Genomic DNA, 20,305 nt, shown 5'->3' with positions numbered 1-20,305 from the left:
AAATGGATAACCAACAAGGACCGACTGCATAGCACAGGGAACTCTGCTCAATGTCATATGGCAGCCTGGATGGGGGGGAGTTTGGGGGAGAATGGAGGCGTGTGTATATATGGCTGATTCCCTTTACTGTTCACCTGAAACTATCACAACGTTGTTAACTGGCTATATGCCAACACAAAAGTAACAGTTAAAAAAAGAGAGGCTTCAGCTCTTAACCCAGGAGTAAGAGGGCCCTGCAGCTATAATCCAGATGGAAGAGGACTCACATGGTCCCCTCCAAGCTGTCACAGTTCAAAGGGCAGGGGGCATTCTTGCAAAGTTCAAGATGACAAACCTTCCAGGCCAGGTCATGTGACAACCATCGGCACTAAAATGCCTTTAGTGGCAAGTGAAACTGACGGCAGCTCATCAGAAAGTTATCAGTTCTTCATTTCAAAAAATATACTGCAATGAACTATAAGTGATTTTACACTGACACTTTCAAATACAACTCGTCTCACAGAGACGTCAGCTTCTATAGCTTTCATTTCCTAGTAGCTTCATCCTGCAAGGTCAACAGGTGATGGGTCAGGAGGGGCGGGGTGCTATAAACCTGCGATGGTGATGGACTCCTCCACGGTCATCCAAGTCAAGCCACAAACTTCTACTGGGTCATCTGCTTAAGTCTGCCCACTCTCCCCCGGAGAACAGAAAAGTGAAGGAGCTTCACAGGTCTGTTCTTCAACTTTTCACTTTCAATCAGGACATACATTCGTTACTAAAAAAAAAACTGCTGAGAGCGCCATTTCAGGGCATCCTCGGCATAGGAATTAAACCGGATTCCCCTTCCCCAGCTTTCACCCTTCCCCCATAAGTAACAAGAGGCCATTTTTCTGAAGGTCGTCTGAACAATTTCAAAGGCTATAACAAATCAAAATGTTCCCTGCATCTAATATCAAACGGGGCTGATGCCAACACTTATTAGAGAAATCAGATTCAAGCTTCCCCCAGCCTCCTCGACCCAAACACACACACACATCCAACTTTGAAGTGGGAAGAATGCGGGGATCAGAAATTACCCTGGAGACAGCTCTGGCTGTCTTTGAAGGTTCCCTTTGATACCACCATTTCTTCTCCTCTCTTGCGCTAGGAGGCTAAAAGCTGCTTTTTTTTTTATTATTGATATGGGGTAATTAATGAAGCTATAGCATTAACATAACCTAAATCCCCTAATAAGATAAATTCAACGGAGACACTTGCATTTTTTTCCAGCTAGGTCTGACTGTGTGGAGTCAGAACAATGGCCAGGTGGTCAACCTCAGGCGGACTCTCAGCATGCTGAGTCAGGGCTCTGGGCTCCTCCCTGACAACAGTGCAGAGCGGGGCGGCAAGTCTCAGCAGCATTTTTATATTTTATTAGAGGAATTACTCTGCTGGTGCTTGGCATCAGAAGTCCGCATCCAGGTAAAGAGGACGGTCGGGGCAGAGGTGGTGGCTGTTAGTGCAGAGTGACAGGTGCGACTATAATGGATGGGGGCGGGGAACCTGCCAGAGCTGGGAATTGGGGGTGACTCGGAGCCACTGTTGTGTCAAAGCAGCTAAGTAAGCCTTTTAGAAGCTGGTTGCTTTGGATTTGGAAGACACAACTGCACAGGCAGGAGGAATTCGGACCCTTGGAAGCTGAGGCAAGGCTTTCCAAGCCACAGCCACTGGGTCCGGGCAGCAGTCCACCCCAGGCGAGCGCGCAGGCACCAGCTCAGCAAATGCAGGGCTGTGCCTCTGGAACAGCACAACTGCAGGCGGAGACTGGCTCTCACAAACCACACCTAGAGCGCCAGTGTCCTCCGAATGCCACGTTTCATCTGGGATGCGCCAGACGGTTCAACACACAGACGACACTAATGCAAGTGTATAGAGACACTGAGGTTCACATATACCAGGATGGCTTCTAAAAACAGAACACTAATCGTGTCTGCATGACTTTCTTTTTATCATTTGTAAAGTACTCTGAAAAAAAAAGGGGAGGGGCCGCTGATTAAATTGGCTAGGCATAGTTTCTGGGCAGAGCAGTCATGTGAGTGCTTCTCTGCCAAATGTGGTAGATGTGCCTTTAAAACAACAAGTGGACTCCATCCTCTCAGCCCTGCTCTTCTGACTTCCAGGGTCCCTGCAGATCACTGGGGCCAATGTATGCCGTTGTAACAGGGAGCAGGGGGCCTCCCGAGTCCCCTCTGTGAAATGACTCGGGAGAATTCAGGCTCCCGGGCACACATTCACCTTCCTTCTGGGGAACAGAGACCCACGCTCATCTCTCATCAGGAAACTGGCCCGTGTGCATGTGTGTGCCTCCTCTGTTCTTTCCTTATGACGAAAGACCCTGATGCTGGGAAAGACTGAGGGCAGGAGGAGAAGGGGACGACGGAGGATGAGATAGCTGGATGGCATCACCGCCTTGATGGGCATGGGTTTGGGTGGGCTCCGGAAGTTGGTGATGGACAGGGAGGTCTGGCGTGCTGCTGTTCATGGGGTCGCAAAGAGTCGGACACGACTGAGCGACTGAACTTAAGTGATGACGTCAGTCCCCGCTGCTTTGTCTAGTACCCATCTCTAATTTCCTTCTTTGTTTCCTGTCTCTAATTTCTGACTCTCCACTCTTTCATCCCAGCTGAAGCATTTTCACATCCCCAGGGGGCTTTTTCATTATCCCCTCCCAACACATTATTACTCTTCTGTGCTCCAGGCCCTGATGTGTATCCACAGGAGGGAAAGGCACTCCGGACCGAGCCTGGGCCCTGGAGGAGCAGCTGGCAGAGGGAGGTTTGAGACCCGGCTCCGCGTGTGACTGGGGGCAGCCACTTTGCCACTCTGGGTCTCAGGCTCCTTACTAGGAACATGAGTCTCACAGTGGTCCCTGGGGTTCCGTGGCCACTGGAGGTGAAGTTTGCTTTGTACAAGGGCTATCAGAACACACATGGAGTACACCAGTACTTCTATTAATTATGAGGTAGACATGTCAGCAACCAACTAGGATGTACTAGTTCTAGTACCAGAAAATGATTGCTCTAAACACTACGGAGGTAAGAATGATGGTGATAATTGGTGCAATAAGTTGAGGGAAACCCAGGCCTGCCATCTCTGGAGCCCGTGTGCATAGAAGAGGCCTCCAGGGGAAGGGTGACAGGACGAGAAGAGAGATGGCATTCGGTCAGTGCAAAGGGAAGAGTAAGTATGTCAGGAGGTGCAAACATCCCAGGTCAAGGGCGCAGAGCAGGTGTTAAGTGTGTGGAAGAACCTGGAATGTGCTGAGAACCACAAGGGGCACAAAAGGCCAGAAGGTAAGACAAAACGTGTGCAGAGAATGACGGCAGATGAGGTCAGGACAGGGGGCAGGCGCCAGGATCACGAGGCATTTCTAGGTCTTGCTAAGGGGTCTGGATTTTATTCTAAAAGCGAGAGATTTCAGAAGGGTGTTTTGCCAAATGCCAATGTCACAACGCGCTCCAAGAATAAAGGAAGAAAAAAAACGGATGGTCAAACTGGTCAGGAAAAGATTGCATACTACACATCCGTCTTGGGAGATTCACAAAACACACGGGCAAACTCCAATCTCTAAGAATTTCTACAGTAAAGAGTCCCACTGAACTTTCTCTAACCCCGAGTTTCCCAAACTCTTTTCATCATGGACTGCTTTGTGCCCAACGTCTACTTACATGCCTCTTTTCTGCTCTGGGCAATGGGGGGATGGCAGAAAGCCAGAAATCACCCCCTTGACTGTGTATTCCAGGAAGACAGCTCTGGAGGCCAAGTGAAGGACAGACGGGGGAGGGAAGCAGGACTAGACACAGGAGGTGAGGAGGCCAAGGCTGCAACTTGGTGGAGAAACCAGGAGAACTGAGGAGAAGTGGAGATGGACGGGAGGCGCCCGGCTGCAGGGATGAAGAGGGAGACTCGCCAGAGCCTGCCAACAGACTCTGAGCGGAGGAGGCAGGCCTGAGCAGTTGGCTGGCACAGTCACCCTGGGTGAGGACTGGCCCAGGGGCGTTGAGGCTGATTTTGGACAGGCTGAACCTGAGGTCCAGCTGGGGAGGAGGTCTGACTCTGACACACATCAGTGGGGATCTCTACGAGGGGACGCGGGAAACCACAGGGACACGAGGGTGGCTGAGAGGCAGGATTGTAGCGGGAAGGGAGCCCCTGGGGAGTCTGGGAATCAGTGGGTAGAGGGGAGGAAAGGAACTACCTCAAACAGCTGAGGAGGAAGAATCAGAGAGAAATTCTGGAACATAGACACTTGAGACCGTTCCCTAACTACCGGATTTAAGTGCAGAATAAAAATAATACTAGTTATCACTTACTGAGTATCAACTAGGTAGCCAAGCCCTTGCAGGGTCTTGGACACTTGCAGTATGGGGCAGTTAAATAAATACCATGTGAAGACTGGTGTGGGAACCGCTACTCCTTGTGCTCTGAGTTCAGAGGATGCTTCACTTGTGTCCTGAATGCAGTTGCTCTTCTAGGACACAGCTTTTATGTATTTGTGAGTCATTGGAGCGCATGGGCTGGGACTCACACCAGGGGTGACTATGAAGCTGTCAGTCACGAACAGAGGCCACAAGAATGGCCACTGACTCGGGCTCTGGGCCAGGGTCTCCCCCGACCCAGTCCTGCCTCTGCTGTTGTGAAGGAGTTTGGGATTTCTTGCTTAGACTCGCCATCAGAGTTGACGAGTCACGCACAGCATGGCTCATGCTTGCCCCGATTATCTACTTTATTCCCCGCCCCTGCTCCAGAGGCATTTTGGTCTTTCCAAAAAGAAGGGGGAAAGCTTCCCTTGAGGAATGCGTTCCTCTCCATGGGGAGATTCATGAGAACTCAGCAGGGCCCTGGGGGTGAGAGTAGCTGCCCACGGTGACAACACTGGAATGGAATGTGGAATTTGAAAATGCTGGGCTCCTTGATCAAAATACAGACCTCGTTACTGTACGGGTCACACCTCTTACATAATGCACAGGTATGTGCTAAGCTACAGTCGTCACCTGTTTTTGGAGAGTGTCCTGTCCTCATTATAACGTGGCCGTTGGTTCCAACAAACTTTTACATTTTAACGGGATTCATGAAAAGAAGCGAAAGCTCCAGGGAGAGGGGAACACGGAGGCTCAGTGCCAGAAGAGACCAGGGCGTACCTGGGTGGGTTTCTCTGGCAGAAGGCCCAGCACGCTCTGGAAGCACACACAAATGAAGCCTGCCGGCTCCTATCAGCATCCTCTCGTGCGCGATCTCCGTATGGAGCGCGTGCAGTCCAGAGGAATCAGGGGTTCACACGGGTGGGCGCCCCATGAAGCAGCTCAGCCATGGAAATAACTCATCTTTTTTCAACAGCAGTATTCAACATGCACTACTATGGACAAGCAACTTCTGGCGGACACCCCTTAGTTTTGAGGAGAAAGACGGTCGGCAGGCTGTGTGTCAGACTTACTTGAATTTTCCTCAGGGTTCTTGGAAAAGCGAAATGCTGAACCCTAGGCTACTGATGTGCTGCACTAGGCGGAGGGGGGAAAAAAAAGGAAAGAAAAGAAAGAAATCCATTTCCTCAGAAGACACATTTAATGAGGCAACTGGGGTCCAAGGTGATAAATTAGAAATTCAACTAAGGGTATCAGGCTTAAAGGGAAAAAGCAGAAGCTTGATGAAAAATGCAAGGGGAGAGAGAGAAATGTTTTTTTGTAAAGCGTTCGGCTTCACACTGATGAATCTGCGCTTGTTGATCATTTCAGCTATGATTGCCAGTGTTTAATGTCATTCATCTGGGACTCGACCACATTTGTTCCGGGATACAGAAAATAACGGAGAAAACAAAAGGCGCCAGCACGCTTACCTTGCCATCTTCTGTGTAGACGTTTTCATTATACCCTTTCACTATCGTTCGATCGATGAACAGGCTCCGCATGACGACGATCACTTTCAACACCTTTCCCAAGGTCACCTGGCAAAACACATGGGCAAACCTGAATGCTCACCCGTGAACATGCAAACCACACAAGCTGGGCAACACAGCGAGAAGAAAGCCACCTCTGTCTGCTTCTGAGAGACGCACCAGTGGACACGTGGAGGAAGGAAGGCATGGTGGTCACCCCTTGTGCCAGCCTCCTAAGGCATTTAAGGTGGTACAGGTCCCAGCTCATCTAACTACCCTGAATTTACTTATAATTTTGACTTATAAACTCTCAGAATAAGTTCTAAATGTCTGTTTGCTGGATAAAGCAGATTTCCCTTTTTTTTTTTTTTAAGATTACTTTCTTGAAAGGTGATCCTACGATGGTGGCCTTGCAGGAGTTAGTGAGCACATTTGTTTTCATTTGATGTAATGACCCTTCGTACACTCACGGAATATGTAGAGAGTGCAACACAGAGAGATTAAAGGCAGACACCAGATACCTCCTGGTTGAACTATCTATTTTAACAGCTGGTGGAAAAGTGGAGCAGCTCTGAAGGTACATGAAAAGTAGTTGAGTTTTATCTCCAAAAAGGAACATGATCCTGTAAATACATTTAAGTGTCTTTCCTCTCTTAGAACCTAAGTACCAGGACATCCCTGGTGGTCCAGCGGTTAAGACTGTGCTTCCACTGCAGCGGGACAGGTTCAATCCCTGGGTGGGGAACTAGGATCCGGCAGGCCATGTGGGGCGGCCAAAAACAAACATTACCAACACCAGCTATAAAAAGTGCAGTTTCATATATGCCAGGGGAAAGTGGCTTCCCAGGTGGCTCAGTAGTAAAGAATCTGCCTGCCAATGCCGGAGGCACTGGTTTGATCCCTGGGTCGGAAAGCTCCCCTAGAGTAGGTAATGGGAATCTACTCCAGTACTTTTGCCAGGAGAATCCAATGGACAGAGGAGCCTGGTGGGCTACAGTCCATGGGGTTGCAAAAGAGTCGGACATGACTGAGAGACTAAACAACCACAAAGGGGAAAAATAAACTGATGTGCTTGTTGAGCAGACTCAGCCCTCAAGACAGTCAGCACCTTCCACTCTTTAAGGGGCTCACACAACCCTTTCGATACTTTTGTCAGGCCTCTTCTTTTCATCTCCTAGATGAGACCCTAAAGAATGATCCAAACCAAGGCCCACTGTCTGGGCTGTTCTGTGAAGCTCTGACATCACAGAATTGGCTACAGGGAACCCTCTGGACTCAGACCAGAGTCTCCCCGCAAACAGCACTCCTAATGTTGCAACTCCAGCATGCAGGCCGTTTCTGGGGGTGTCACCTCCAGCCAGCCTTCCCTTATTCCCCATTTCCTACAGTTTTTACCCTCAGTTCAGTTCAGTCGCTCAGTCATGTCCGACTCTTTGCAACCCCATGAAACGCAGCACGCCAAGCCTTCCTGTCCATCACCAACTCTCAGAGTTCACCCAAACCCGTATCCACTGAGCAAGTGACGCCATCCAGCCATCTCATCCTCTGCCATCCCCTTCTCCTCCCCTCGACTTTTCCCAGCATCACGGTCTTTTCACATGAGTCAGTTCTTTACATCAGGTGGACAAAGTACTGGAGTTTCAGCTTCAACATCAGTCCTTCCAATGAACACACAGGACTGATTTCCTTTAGGATGGACTGGTTGGATCTCCTTGCAGTCCAAGGGACTCTCAAAAGTCTTCTCCAACACCACAGTTCAAAAGCATCAATTCTTCAGCGCTCAGCTTTATACTCCAACTCTCGCATCCATACATGACTACTGGAAAAACCACAGCCTTGACTAGATGGACCTTTGTTGGCAAAGTAATGTCTCTGCTTTTTAATACGCTGTCTAGGTTGGTCGTAACTTTTCTTTCAAGGAGCAAGCGTCTTTTAATTTCATGGCTGCAATCACCATCTCCAGTGATTTTGGAGCCCCCAAAACTAAAGTTTGTCACTGTTTCCATTGTTTCCCCATCTATTTGCCATGAAGTGATGGGACCAGATGCCATGATCTTAGTTTTCTGAATGTTGAGCTTTAAGCCAACTTTTTCACTCTCCACTTTCACTTTCATCAAGAGGCTCTTTAGTTGTTCTTCACTTTCTGCCATTAGGGTGGAGTCATCTGCATATCTGAGGTTATTGATATTTCTCCCGGCAATCCTGATTCCAGCTTGTGCTTCTTCCAGCCCAGCGTTTCTCATGATGTACTCTGCATAGAAGTTAAATAAGCAGGGTGACAATATACAGCCTTGACTGTACTCCTTTTCCCGTTTGGAACCAGTCTGTTGTTCCATGTCCAGTTCTAATTGTTGCTTCCTGACCTGCATACAGATTTCTCAAGAGGCAGGTCAGGTGGTCTGGTATTCCCATCTCTTTCAGAATTTTCCACAGTTTATTGTGATCCACACAGTCAAAGGCTTTGGCATAGTCAATAAAGCAGAAATAGATGTTTTTCTGGAACTCTCTTCCTTTTTCAATGATCCAGCAGATGTTGCCAATTTGATCTCTGGTTCCTTTGCCTTTTTTAAAACCAGCTTGAACATCTGGAAGTTCACGGTTCACGTATTGCTGAAGCCTGGCTTGGAGAATTTTGAGCATTACTTTGCTAGCATGTTAGAAGAGTGCAATTGTGCAGTAATTTGAGCATTCTTTGGCTTTGCCTTTCTTTGGGATTGGAATGGAAACTGACCTTTTCCAGTCCTGTGGCCACTGCTGAGTTTTCCAGATTTGCTGGCATATTGAGTGCAGCACTTTCACAGCATCATCTCCACCTTACCGTCCCCAACAACAACAGTTTCTCTCCTTCATCAGTCCTGGGTGTCAATGAACATGACTAACATCAGGTTCCTTCAATAAAATGCTGAGTTGATCTCTATTTCTATATTCCCTCAGTGGTACAGAATACAAAAAGGTTAAGAAAAAGACATGATACTTTTGTTTATATCTAAGAGAATGTTAATAAAAGCATCTCACATCTGCATAGTACTTTTAAATTCTGCTATACCATGTAACATTTAATGGGTCATTTCTTGTAAAATGAGAAATCACTATTTAAGGATGCCCATAAACTGCCAAGGCAGGAACAGAAACTGCCTTTAATTTACGTGTAGTCTTGGAAGGAAGCAAGGGAAGGAAAGGAACCCAGTTATAGTTTGGTAGTCATAAGCACTGAAGTCCCTCCCATCAGGAAGCTTCCACAAGCCTCTTATTCTTATCTATCAGAGGGCAGACAGAATGAAAACCACAATCACAGAAAACTAATCAAAAAGATCACATGGATCACAGCCTTGCCTAACTCAATGAAACTAGAATGTTTCAATGTTGTGTAGGGCCACCCAAGATGGACGGGTCATGGTCGAGAGTTCTGACAAAACGTGGTCCACTGGAGAAGGCAATGGCAAACCACTTCAGTATTCTTGCCTTGAGAATCCCATGAACGGATGAAAAGGCAAAAAGATAGGACACTGAAAGATGAACTCCCCAGGTCAGTAGGTGCCCAATATGCTACTGAAGAGCGGAGAAATAACTCCAAAAAAATGAAGAGATGGAGCCAAAGCAAAAACAGCGCTGAGTTGTGGATGTGACTGGTGATTGAAGTAAAGTCTGATGCTACAAACAGCAATACTGCATAGGAACCTGGAATGTTAGGTCCATGAATCAAGGTAAATTCAAAGTGGTCAAACAGGAGAAAGCAAGAGTGAATATTAACATTTTAGGCATCAGTGAACTGAAATCAAGTGGAATGGACCAATTTAATTCAGATGACCGTTATATCTGCTACTGTGGGCAAGAATCCCTTAGAAGAAATGGAGTAGCCCTCATAGCCAACAAAAGAGTCTGAAATGCAGTACTTGGGTGCAATCTCAAAAACAACAGAATGATCTCTGTTCATTTCCAAGGCAAACCATTGAATATCACAGTAATCTGAGTCTATGCCCCAACCACTAATGCTGAAGAAGCTGAAGTTGAATGGTTCTACAAAGACTTACAAAATCTTCTAGAACTAACACCTAAAAAAGATATCCTTTTCATCATAGGGGACTGGAATACAAAAGTAAGAAGTCAAGAGATACCTGGAGTAACAGGCAAGTTTGGTCTTGGAGTACAAAATGAAGCAGGGCAAAGGCTAACAGAGTTTTGCAAGAGAACACACTGGTCATAGCAAACATCCTCTTCCAACAATACAAGAGATGACTCGACACACAGTCAGCACCAGATGGTCAGTACCGTAATGAGACTGATTATATTCTTTGCAGCCCAACGTGGAGAAGCTCTATACAGCTCTAAACAACAAGACCTGGAGCTTACTGTGCCTCAGATCATGACTCCTTATTTGAAAATTCAGGTTTAAATTGAAGAAAGTAGGGAAAACCACTAGACCATTCAGGTACAATCTAAATCAAATCCCTTACAATTATACAGTGGAAGTGACAAATAGATTCAAGGGATTAGGCCTGATAGAGTGCCTGAAGAACTATGGATGGAGGTTCGTAACATCATACAGGAAGGAGGCTGTGACAAAATCATCCCCAAGGAAAAGAAATGCAAAAAGGCACGATGATTATCTGAGGAGGCCTTACAAATAGCTGAGAAAAGAAGAGAAGTGAAAGGCAAAGGAGGAAAGGAAAGATATATCCATCTGAAGGCAGAGTTCCAAAGAATAGCAAGGAGAGATAAAGACTTCTTAAGTGATCAATGCAAAGAAATAGAGGAAAACAATAGAATGGGAAAGACTAGAGATCTCTTCAAGAAAATTAGAGATATCAAGGGAACATTTCATGCAAAGATGGGCTCAACAAAGGACAGAAACAGTATAGAGCTGACAGAAGCAGAAGATATTAAGAAGAGGCGGCAAGAATACACTGAACAACTGTACAAAAAAGATCTTCATGATCCAGATAACCACGATGGTGTGATCACTCACCCAGAGCCAGACATCCTGGAATGCAAAGTCTAGTGCATTTTAGGAAGTATCACTATGAACAAAGCTAGTGGAGGTGATGGAATTCAAGCTGAGCTATTTTAAATCCTAAAAGATGATGCTGTGAAAGTGCTGCACTCAATATGTCAGCAAATTTGGAAAACTCAGCAGTGGCCAAATTTTCCAAATTTGGGAAACTTCCCAGTGGACTGTGAAAGGTCAGTCTTCATTCCAGTCCCAAAGAAAAACAATGCCAAAGAATGTTCAAACTACCGCACAACTGCACTCATCTCAGACACTAGCAAAGAATGTTTAAAATTCTCCAAGCCAGGCTCAACAGTACATGAACTGTGAAATTCCAGATGCTCAAGCTGGATTTAGAAAGGTAGAGAAGCCAGAGAACAAATTGCAAACTTATGCTGGATCTTTGAGAAAGCAAGAGAGTTCCAGAAAAACATCTACTTCTGCTTCATTGACTACGCTAAAGCCTTTGACTGTGTAGATCACAACAAACTGTGGAAAATTCTTAGAGATGGGAATACCAGACCACCTTATCTGCCTCCTGAGAAATCAGTATGCAGGTCAGGAAGCAACTGGATGGAACTGGACATGGAACAATGGAGTGGTTCCAAATTGGGAAAGGAGTATGTCAAGACTATATATTGTCACCCTGCTTATTTAACTTATACGCAGAGTACATCATGCAAAATGCTGGGCTGGATTAAGCATAAGTTAGAATCAAGATTGCCAGGAGAAATATCAATAACCTCAGATATGCAGATGACACCACCCTTACAGCAGGAAGTGAAGAAAAACTGCAGAGCCTTTTGATGAAAGTGAAAGAGCAGAGTGAAAAAGCTGGCTTAAAACTCAGCATTCAAAGAACTAAGACCATGGCATCTGGTTCCATCACTTCATGGCAAATAGACAGGGAAACAATGGAAACAGTGACAGACTTAATATTCTTGGGCTCCAAAATCACTGTGGACAGTGACTGCAGCCACAAAATTAAAAGATGCTTGCTCCTTGGAAGAAAAGGTATGACCAACCTAGACAGCATAATCAAGGCAGAGAGATTACTTTGCTGACAAAGGTCCATCTAGTCAAAGCTATGGTTTTTCTAGTAGTCAGGTATGGATGTGAGATTTGGACCATGAAGAATTGATGGTTTTGAACTGTGGTGTTGGAGAAGAGTCTTGAGAGTCCCTTGGACTGCAGGGAGATCAAATCAGTCAATCCTAAAGGTCTATGGACCTAACAGAAGCAGAAGATATTAAGAACAGGTGGCAAGAATACACAGAAGAACTATACAAAAGAGATCTTAATGACCCAAATAACCATGATAGAGTGATCAGTCGCCTAGAGCCAGACATCCTAGAGTGTGAAGTCAATTCCTAAAGGAAATCAAGTACGCATTGCAGCCCAATATTCATATTAATATATTCCTAATTAATATTAATATCAACAATTCCTAAAGGAAATCAGTCCTGAATATTTATCGGAAGGACTGATGCTGAAGCTGAAGCTCCAATACCTTGGCCACCTATGTGGTCTTTTTCACTGGAAAAGACCCTGATGTTGGGAAAGATCGAAGGCAGGAGGAGAAGGGGACGACAGAGGATGAGATGGTTGGATGGAATCACTGACTCGACGGACATGAGTTTGGGCAGGCTACGGGAGTTGGTGACGGACAGGGAAGCCTGGTGTGCTGCAGTCCATGGGGTTGCAGAGTCAGACAAAATTGAGCGAATGAACTGAACTGAACAGAATTAAAGTCATAAGCACTGAAGTTATAAGCACTGAAGTTAATTGCCTCTTGCTGGGCTACAGTGACAGTCCAGCACACCTCCTCCAACGGGGCTACCATTTCCAACATATTTTAAGTCTTTTTCCTAATAAGCATAGAATTTCTTTGAATTTCTGCTAATAAGCAGAAAACTGAGCAACTGTTTCCTTAAAAGAAGCAAGATCTAGCTGACTTTAACTGATAAAAAGAGTATTTTGATATTTTGAAGTTAACTAACAGTAAGAGTTAATAAAGGCTTACTAGGGAACAATCTAAAATTAGAGAAAAAAGGAATATATTGTTTATAGTCTTTCTATCCAAAGAGAGTCACCATTAACATTTGGGGTACTTCCTTTTCATCTTTGTACTATCAAAGATTCATGGGTTTTGAATTTTTCACGTTTATAACAGAAACTAGATATATAATTTCAAGTCAAAACTTTATTTAAAATTATGAGGTAAGCATTGTTCCATATTGCTGTGCAGTCTTCAAAAATGGCAAGACACGTGGGTCTAGCATTCTACTGAGTGGATATACTATAATTTCTTTAACCTACTGTTAGACATTAGTTGCTTCCAAATTTTCCCTAATATTAATATTGGGCTGCAATGTGTACTTTTGTTCACCTGGCTTTTGCTGTGTTTGGGACTATTTCCTGAGGATGGGTTTGTACAGCTGTAATTTACCAGGGTGAACAGTACAAATGTTTTAAAGCTTCTGATACAATCTACCAACTGCTAACTATAAGGGTTAAGAACACTACTGTCTGCTCTCCACTCCCATCACCAATGGGTGCTATTAAAACATAAGTCCCTGGGACCGCAAGGAGGCCAAACCAGCCAGTCCTAAAGGAAATCAACCTTGCATCTTCATTGGAAAACTGATGCTAAAGCACCAACACTTTGGCCACCTGATGTGACCGGCCAACTCAGTGGAAAAGACCCTGATGCTGTGAAAGACTGAGGGCAAGAGGAGAAGGGAACAGCAGAGGATGAGATGGTTTGACAGCATCGCTGACTCGACGGATGTGAATGTGAGCAAACTCCGGGAGATGGTGGAGGACAGAGGGGCCTGGCGTGCTGCAGTCCGTGGGTTCGCAGAGTCGCACACAACTTAGCGACTGAACGACAAGGAAACCACAACAGAAGAACATAATATCCACCCCCGCCCCCACACTGACTTACTTTCTTTAAACTTTTTATTATGGAAGCCTTAAAGGAAAACATACAGAAGTAAGTGAAACAGCACGGAGCCCCCTTGGACCCACCCCAACAACGGCAGTAACTCTTGGCGGATCTGCTTTTCCTACATCCTCACCTGCTTTTCCCTTCCTGTTTCATTTGGAAACATTTAAATAACAGCCAAGATATCACATTATCTGTAAATACTTCAGCCTGGATCTCTGAAAGAGCACGATTCTGAAAACAAACAAAACAGACAGCCATGCTACCCATCCACATCTGAAACAATAATAGGAATTCTCCAGTGCTATCAAATCTGCAGGCCAGTCAGTGTTCAAATTCCCAACAGTCTCACAAAGGCCACATTTTTAAAGAGTTTGCTTGACTTGGGATCTGAATACGGTCCACACCACGTGACTGGCTCATGTCTCAAAAGTCTCTCCTGAACTGAAAATTTCTCTCTATCCCCTCCCCACCCCATTTTATTTGTTGAAGAAACTGTCTCATTTTCCCTATAGAGTTTTCCAGCCTGGACTTTGCTGATGGCGCCCTGGCGGTGTACTTTGCATGGTCTTCCTTACCCTGTACTTCCTATAAATTGGCAATTATGAGAGATGCGGGCTTGATTATTGTTATTATTATTTTTGGCAGGACTGCTTCACGGGGGTGTCACAGTTTGCCAACAGGAAGCATGGGAGGTCAGGCATCTCAGTGTGTGACGCTGGCAGCTGCTGACCCATTAAATTCACCAGGGGTTACAGATGGTTGTACTCCAAGGGGATCACCCAGCCTTCAGGTATTAGCTGGAATACTTTTGTAAAGAAAAACTCCACCTACCTACTAATTGGCCACCTCATGGGCAAATTTATTATAAAGGAAAGACAGGTTAAAAGGTCAGTTCTTTCCATTTATCTGCCAGTTTTCAAATAATGCTTTAGTTCTCTAGTTTACTTCCAATGTATCAACAGATGGGTTAGCTTTTCCCCCTTAACATTGGTATAAACACAAAAAGTGAAGCAGATATGACATATATGTATCTGATGCAATTCTTTGCATGGACGCTCGAATTGTCCTGTCTGTGGCCTACGGGCATCTCTGTAAGGTCGTAATCCTGGTCTCCATGGCGGCTTCCCTACTCTCTGATACACAGTACTCCAGGCCTGTCAGGCTGTAACCCTGGTCTCTGGGACAGTTGCTGTCTTGTACATAATACTCCAGGCCTGTCCTGTGCAAGTCCCACCTGAGGTCACGAATCAGCCACTTCCATAAGCAGCTCTGGTTCTTTTCGTGGGAAATGGTATTTCAAGTCCACAACCAGGGCGAGAGGGGCAGATCATTGTTCGACAGGCTAAAATTTTTGTTTTGCATTTTACGAATTTGGACTAGGATAGTTTTTCCTTTACCACCCCCCTTTTTTTCTTATCCTATGTTCATTTGTATATTGAGGTTTAAGTGTTTTCTTTTCTAAACACGAGATTCTAACGGCATACCGCTCCCTCACCAATCATACTTCCCACCTCCACGCCCGCCCTCAGCCAGTCACACTCCCCCCAATCCCCTGCCTGGTCGCTCCGGAGCCCTGGGACAGACTCTCCATGGCCTGCTCCTGTGCCGCGGCTTCACCCGTTCAGGGAGGGCGCACACATGTCGGAGGCTCACCAAGAGCATCTCTTCGGCTATGCCTCTCCTGAGCTGGATGCTTCCGGACATTCGGTGCTATGAAGTCTGGCTCTGGTTTACTTTTATTCTCTCTCAAACCTGTCATGTGCTATCAAGTTTATCAAATCTCATTTTTTATAGTCAGAAAGGACTCTGGTACTCAACTAGGCTGAAAATGCACAGATTTATGGCTTTTTGCATTTTTAACGTGGTTACAATTAAACTACACATGCAATTTTGAAGCTCAACGTTTCAAGGCTTTGGAATCAGATGCATCTGGAAAGAGGTCTGGGCTCTACTATGGAGAGCTTGGCCCCATCACTTGCCTTCTCTGGACGTCAGTTTCCTCCATCTGATGGAGATACCGAGAGTGTCCTCCGAGAATGACCCCGAGGAGTCAAGGAGGCAATTCACTGATACGGGTGCGGCAGAGGGCCTGGCACAGACTATGTTCCTGGGGCAGGCCTCACTGCTCGGCCCACACCCTCGTCTGGACTTTGCAGAGGTGAAATGATCTGAAGCCAGTTAACATCAAAGCTGGAACAAGAACGGTCACTGCCTCTGGTCCAGGGGAACTACCACTTATGCTCATCTGCCCTCCTGCTGTCATACCTGGGCGAAAGGGATGCTGCAGACAGGGGGTGTCAGCTGTGTGGGCGCCGAAGTTCGCACAAAAGCACGCTCCTGTTGAATGGCTGCTGAGAGTTGGTAAGCCTGAGGTGCGGGTGCTGTGGGACAGGACGAGGCTGCCACAGGGGCTGACCTCGCTGACTTCCAAAGGAGGCCACTGACTATGAAGGTCAAGTGCACTGGACTCTGCCACACCTGCCACTTACAGGCAGGGCGACCGAGGGCAAGTCCAGCCACCGCTGGTACCTGTTCACTCAACTGTGAAGTGCAGAGGAGCCTGTGGAGCAATGAGATGGGACGATCCTTGGGAGACATGTGGCCGCGGGCATGTGAGTCATACAATGCTCCAGCCATCAGCCTTCGTTCAACTCAGCTGAGAGGGTCCCATGAGCCCTTCATGCCCTGGCCCTCGACAAGGGGCTTTGTGTGCCTAATGTTCTTTCCAGCCAGCATGTCACTCTGTCATGATTCATATTCTCGTGTCTGGACTGTGCCAGATCTAACACACTTGCACACAGCAGGTTGTAATGACCTGGAGTCTTGGCAGACTGATGTGCTGGGGCACCCACCATATACCGGCCAACAGACACTGTTCTACGTACTAGTCAATGCTGGCTGTGGTCGGAGCAAAATGTCCAGAAACAGGGCTACAGGTCTGTGCTTGGCAACTGCCGTGGGATCCCACAAATAACGCTAATGCCATCTGGTAATGAAGCGGGCTTGCGGTTGCCAAGGTAACCCTCTGCACTGAGCAGCTCTCTCACCAGCCCTCCAGTGCTGGTCCCCGTGCGTTCACACGGCAAGTCGTGAAGTCAAGGGGAGCACTGTGCTTCTCCAGAGAGAAGCGGGGTGCACTTGGACATGAAGCCGCTGGGGGTCCGCCCAGCAGGCCGTCACTCTTCCAGGAAGTGCCCTTAGAGACCTGGCATAGTGCCTCCCCTGCAGGGGAGCTGGAGCTGAATGGGTGGTCTTCTCTGTCTCTTCTCTGGTATTCATCTGCCAAGCGGTATGACATTGGGAACATTTCTAGTTCACTATGGCAAGGCAAGCTACAAAGTGGGAGGCAAGTTGAGGATAGCAAAAATATTTCATTCTGCTCTGCTGCCAACTGCTACCCAATGCAAATGTGACAAATATTGTAGCTAAGACCAGGTGAGCTGAGAAGGGGAGAGCAGCTAATCACCTGCAACCTCAACCCCCGGGCTTGTGCAGGGAGCAGGCACCCTGAGCCTAAGCAGAGCTGTCTAGATGCAGGGGAGGCAAGCCGACCAATGGCTTCTTTGCACCCCCAGGTCCAGCATAGAGCCTGTGGCTGGGAGGCGAAGCGGGTGCACGGTATCTGTCACCCAGACAAAAGATGCATGGCTGAGCTCTGCTTTGGGGAAGAGACACATTGGGGGAAAAGAAAAAACAGCCAACCACATATACATACATGTCCACAAACATTATTTTCCAGGTACAAACAAGGTAAAAGCTTACCGTGGAAGTGTCTGTAAGGGGTCTGCTGTACTTGCAGTGATGTTTTTCCAAGTATAGTTAGAATGGGGAAGGGAGAGAGGGAGGGGCAAATGGGCACCTACAGGAGGTTCAGGAACAGTTCTTCTCAGTATGGAACTAAGAACCTTCCCCTTTGGGCTAATTACAAAGAAAGATGGGGATAAAGGGAACGAGCCCGATAAGCATTTATTCACTGAATATATACGTGTGTGTACTATGTGAAGCTCTGGGTGAGGACACTGATGCAGATTTACGTGACTTTAGAGCTGGAGATTTAAAAAAGTCACTTTCAACTGTCTCATTTTCAAGGGGATAAACTGAAGTCTTGAGAGGTTAAGAGGTATCAAACACGGTTCCTGCTTTGAAGGTGTATTAAAGAGCAGAGACATAACTTTGCTGACAAAGGTCCATAAACCCTCTCAAAGCTAGGTTTTTCCAGGAGTCATGTATGGATGTGAGAGTTGGACCATAAAGAAGGCTGAGCGCTGAAAAATTTGATGCTTTTGAACTGTGGTGCTGGAGAAAGATTCTTCAGAGTCCCTTGGACAGCAAGGAGATCAAACCAGTCAATCCTAAAGGAAATCAACCCTGAATATTCATTGGAAGGAGTGATGCTGAAGCTGAAGCTCCCATACTATGGCCACCTGATGCTAAAAGCCGACTCAATGGAAAAGACCCTGATGCTGGGAAAAATTGAGGGCAGGAGGAGAAGGGGATGACAGAGGATGAGATAGCTGGATGGAATCATCAACTCAATGGACACGAGTCTGAGCAAATTTCAGGAGACACTGAAGGACAGGGAAGCCGGGCGTGCTGCAGTGCACGTGGTCGCAGAGGGTCGGAGACGAGCTAGTGACGGAATGACAACAGACCTTGAAGAAAGTGATTAAACTGAGCTGTGCCCGCACTAACTGGGGGATGTACAGTGCTTTACCACGTGGGGCTCACTGTGTACCCGAGGAGTCTGGGGAGAAGGTGCTGTGTCACTGAGCTGTTGGAAAATGCCTGCTGGGCGCCTGTCCAATTCATCCCACGTTTTGAAAGGAGGGGTTGGCTATACAGATGAGCACTCCCCAGATGATGTACCACAGAACATTCCTCCAGGAGATGTTCTTGCAATGTGACCTGGAAAAAACGTTCCTCCAAACTTTCCTCTGACGCCTGGGGGGTCGTCCCTGAATAATGTGGACACATCCTGACTCCAGGACAAGAACCAGGGTGTGCCCACAGGGCTGCGGCTCCCTCCTCCACCTAAGAACCTGTGATGCGCCCCAGGCAGGCGTCGTACTCTCATTCTTAACGGAAGGGAGCTAAGGTTTTGACAGACTTGAGTGCCAGGTCACAGCTTTTCTGCGCAGGGCCTGCTGCTCGCTACTTCTGCTGTTTGTGCCTGGCCCCTGACCCCACAGCAGCGTCTCTAAATCATAAGACAGGGCGACCACAGAACCTTGGACCATCTAATCCTCTAACTGCCAGTCATATATTCGGGGACTCTGCTAAGTGGCTCAAAATCTTGCTTCACAAGGCTCCTGGCCTCCTTCCCAAATGGTTTTATACTCACACTCCTGACCCCAGCTATTGTTAATTGTTGTCGAGTCACTAAGTCCTGTCCGACTGGGATTTCCCAGGCAAGAATACTGGAGTGGGTTGCCATTTCCTTCTCCAAGGGATCTTTGCCCCCTCAGGGATCAAAGACGCCTCTCCTGTATCTCCTGCATTGGCAGGTGGATTCTTCACCACTGAGCTACCAGGGAAGCCCCAACCTCATCCATTATACGCCACTAAAACACTAGCTTTGACTAATTTTAGTGTTTTACTGTTTTGCTTCTTTTTGAACTTAGCGCTCTGAATTCTGCACAGCTGCGAGGTGTGTGCCGTCCTGCAGAACTGTGCTGGCGGGCTGTTCTCCTCACAGCAGGCTTCCCAAAGCAGGAGCCGCAAGGGGGACTGGGAGCTCGAGGGAAACCGGCTCCTGTTTCTTTAGAGGAAAACTGTAAAACTGGAAATAGCAAAGGGAAAATGGACACAGACCAACCCTGAGAGGCTGAGGCTCTGGCCAGGCTGAGGTAGAGACAATAAACTTGCCGTCACAGCTGGATGAGGCTTCTGGCACTGCAGACAGCTAGACAGTAACGAGACCGTCACAAGAAAACGGGCTACGTGACATGGAAACCAAGAGGTCAGACCGAAGGATCCTCTAAGATAAAACCAGTATTTCCTACGCTGAAGGTCACTTATTTTTTGCTCAATGTGGGCGGCGGGGGGGGGGGGGGGGGGGGGTGGTGGAGGTGTGTGGGTGGGGGTTCAAGTGTGCCTCTGATGATAAAACGCAGTTCAATGTAGTGATTCAAGAAAGGGAAAATCAAACTGGAAGGTAACTTCCAGGGATGACGGACTAGACTGGAGCTGTGAAGCTGTCACGGCCTCAAGAGGTGAGTTACACCTTCCCTTCTGACAAAGATCCAGGAGACATAAGGCAGATAAACTCACTTTAGGTTCTATCTAAAGTTAGACAATCAACTTGCCAGTAAGGCCAGCAAGCTCGAGGGTTAACATGTATAGACTGGGGAAAAAAGTAAGCGTGAGTTTAGATTTCAGCTCTGCCTCTTCCTGGTGCTGCGTGACCTCTTTTTTTGGTCATATGAGACGGCTTACAGGATCTCAGCTCTCCAAACCCATGCCCTCTGCAGTGGCA

At 47.0% G+C, this 20,305-nt stretch overlaps 1 protein-coding gene across 2 annotated transcripts in view; it reads right to left on the bottom strand.

Annotated features, from left to right (window-relative positions):
• MED27 (mediator complex subunit 27) overlaps positions 1-20,305 on the bottom strand; it is a 217,694-nt gene that overhangs the window by 23,753 nt on the left and 173,636 nt on the right. The window contains exon 5 of one of the 2 annotated variants that reach the window (XM_068976936.1): positions 5,855-5,962. The exons of the other annotated variant lie outside the window; for it this stretch is intronic. Coding sequence (XP_068833037.1) covers positions 5,855-5,962 — 108 coding nt within the window. The remainder of the gene's footprint in view (positions 1-5,854; positions 5,963-20,305) is intronic. 2 annotated transcript variants of the gene reach the window in all.

The sequence above is a fragment of the Capricornis sumatraensis genome, chromosome 1 (genome assembly GCF_032405125.1).
Source record: "Capricornis sumatraensis isolate serow.1 chromosome 1, serow.2, whole genome shotgun sequence".
Classification (NCBI taxonomy): domain Eukaryota; kingdom Metazoa; phylum Chordata; class Mammalia; order Artiodactyla; family Bovidae; genus Capricornis; species Capricornis sumatraensis.
This window is presented reverse-complemented; position numbering and strand designations above follow the sequence as displayed.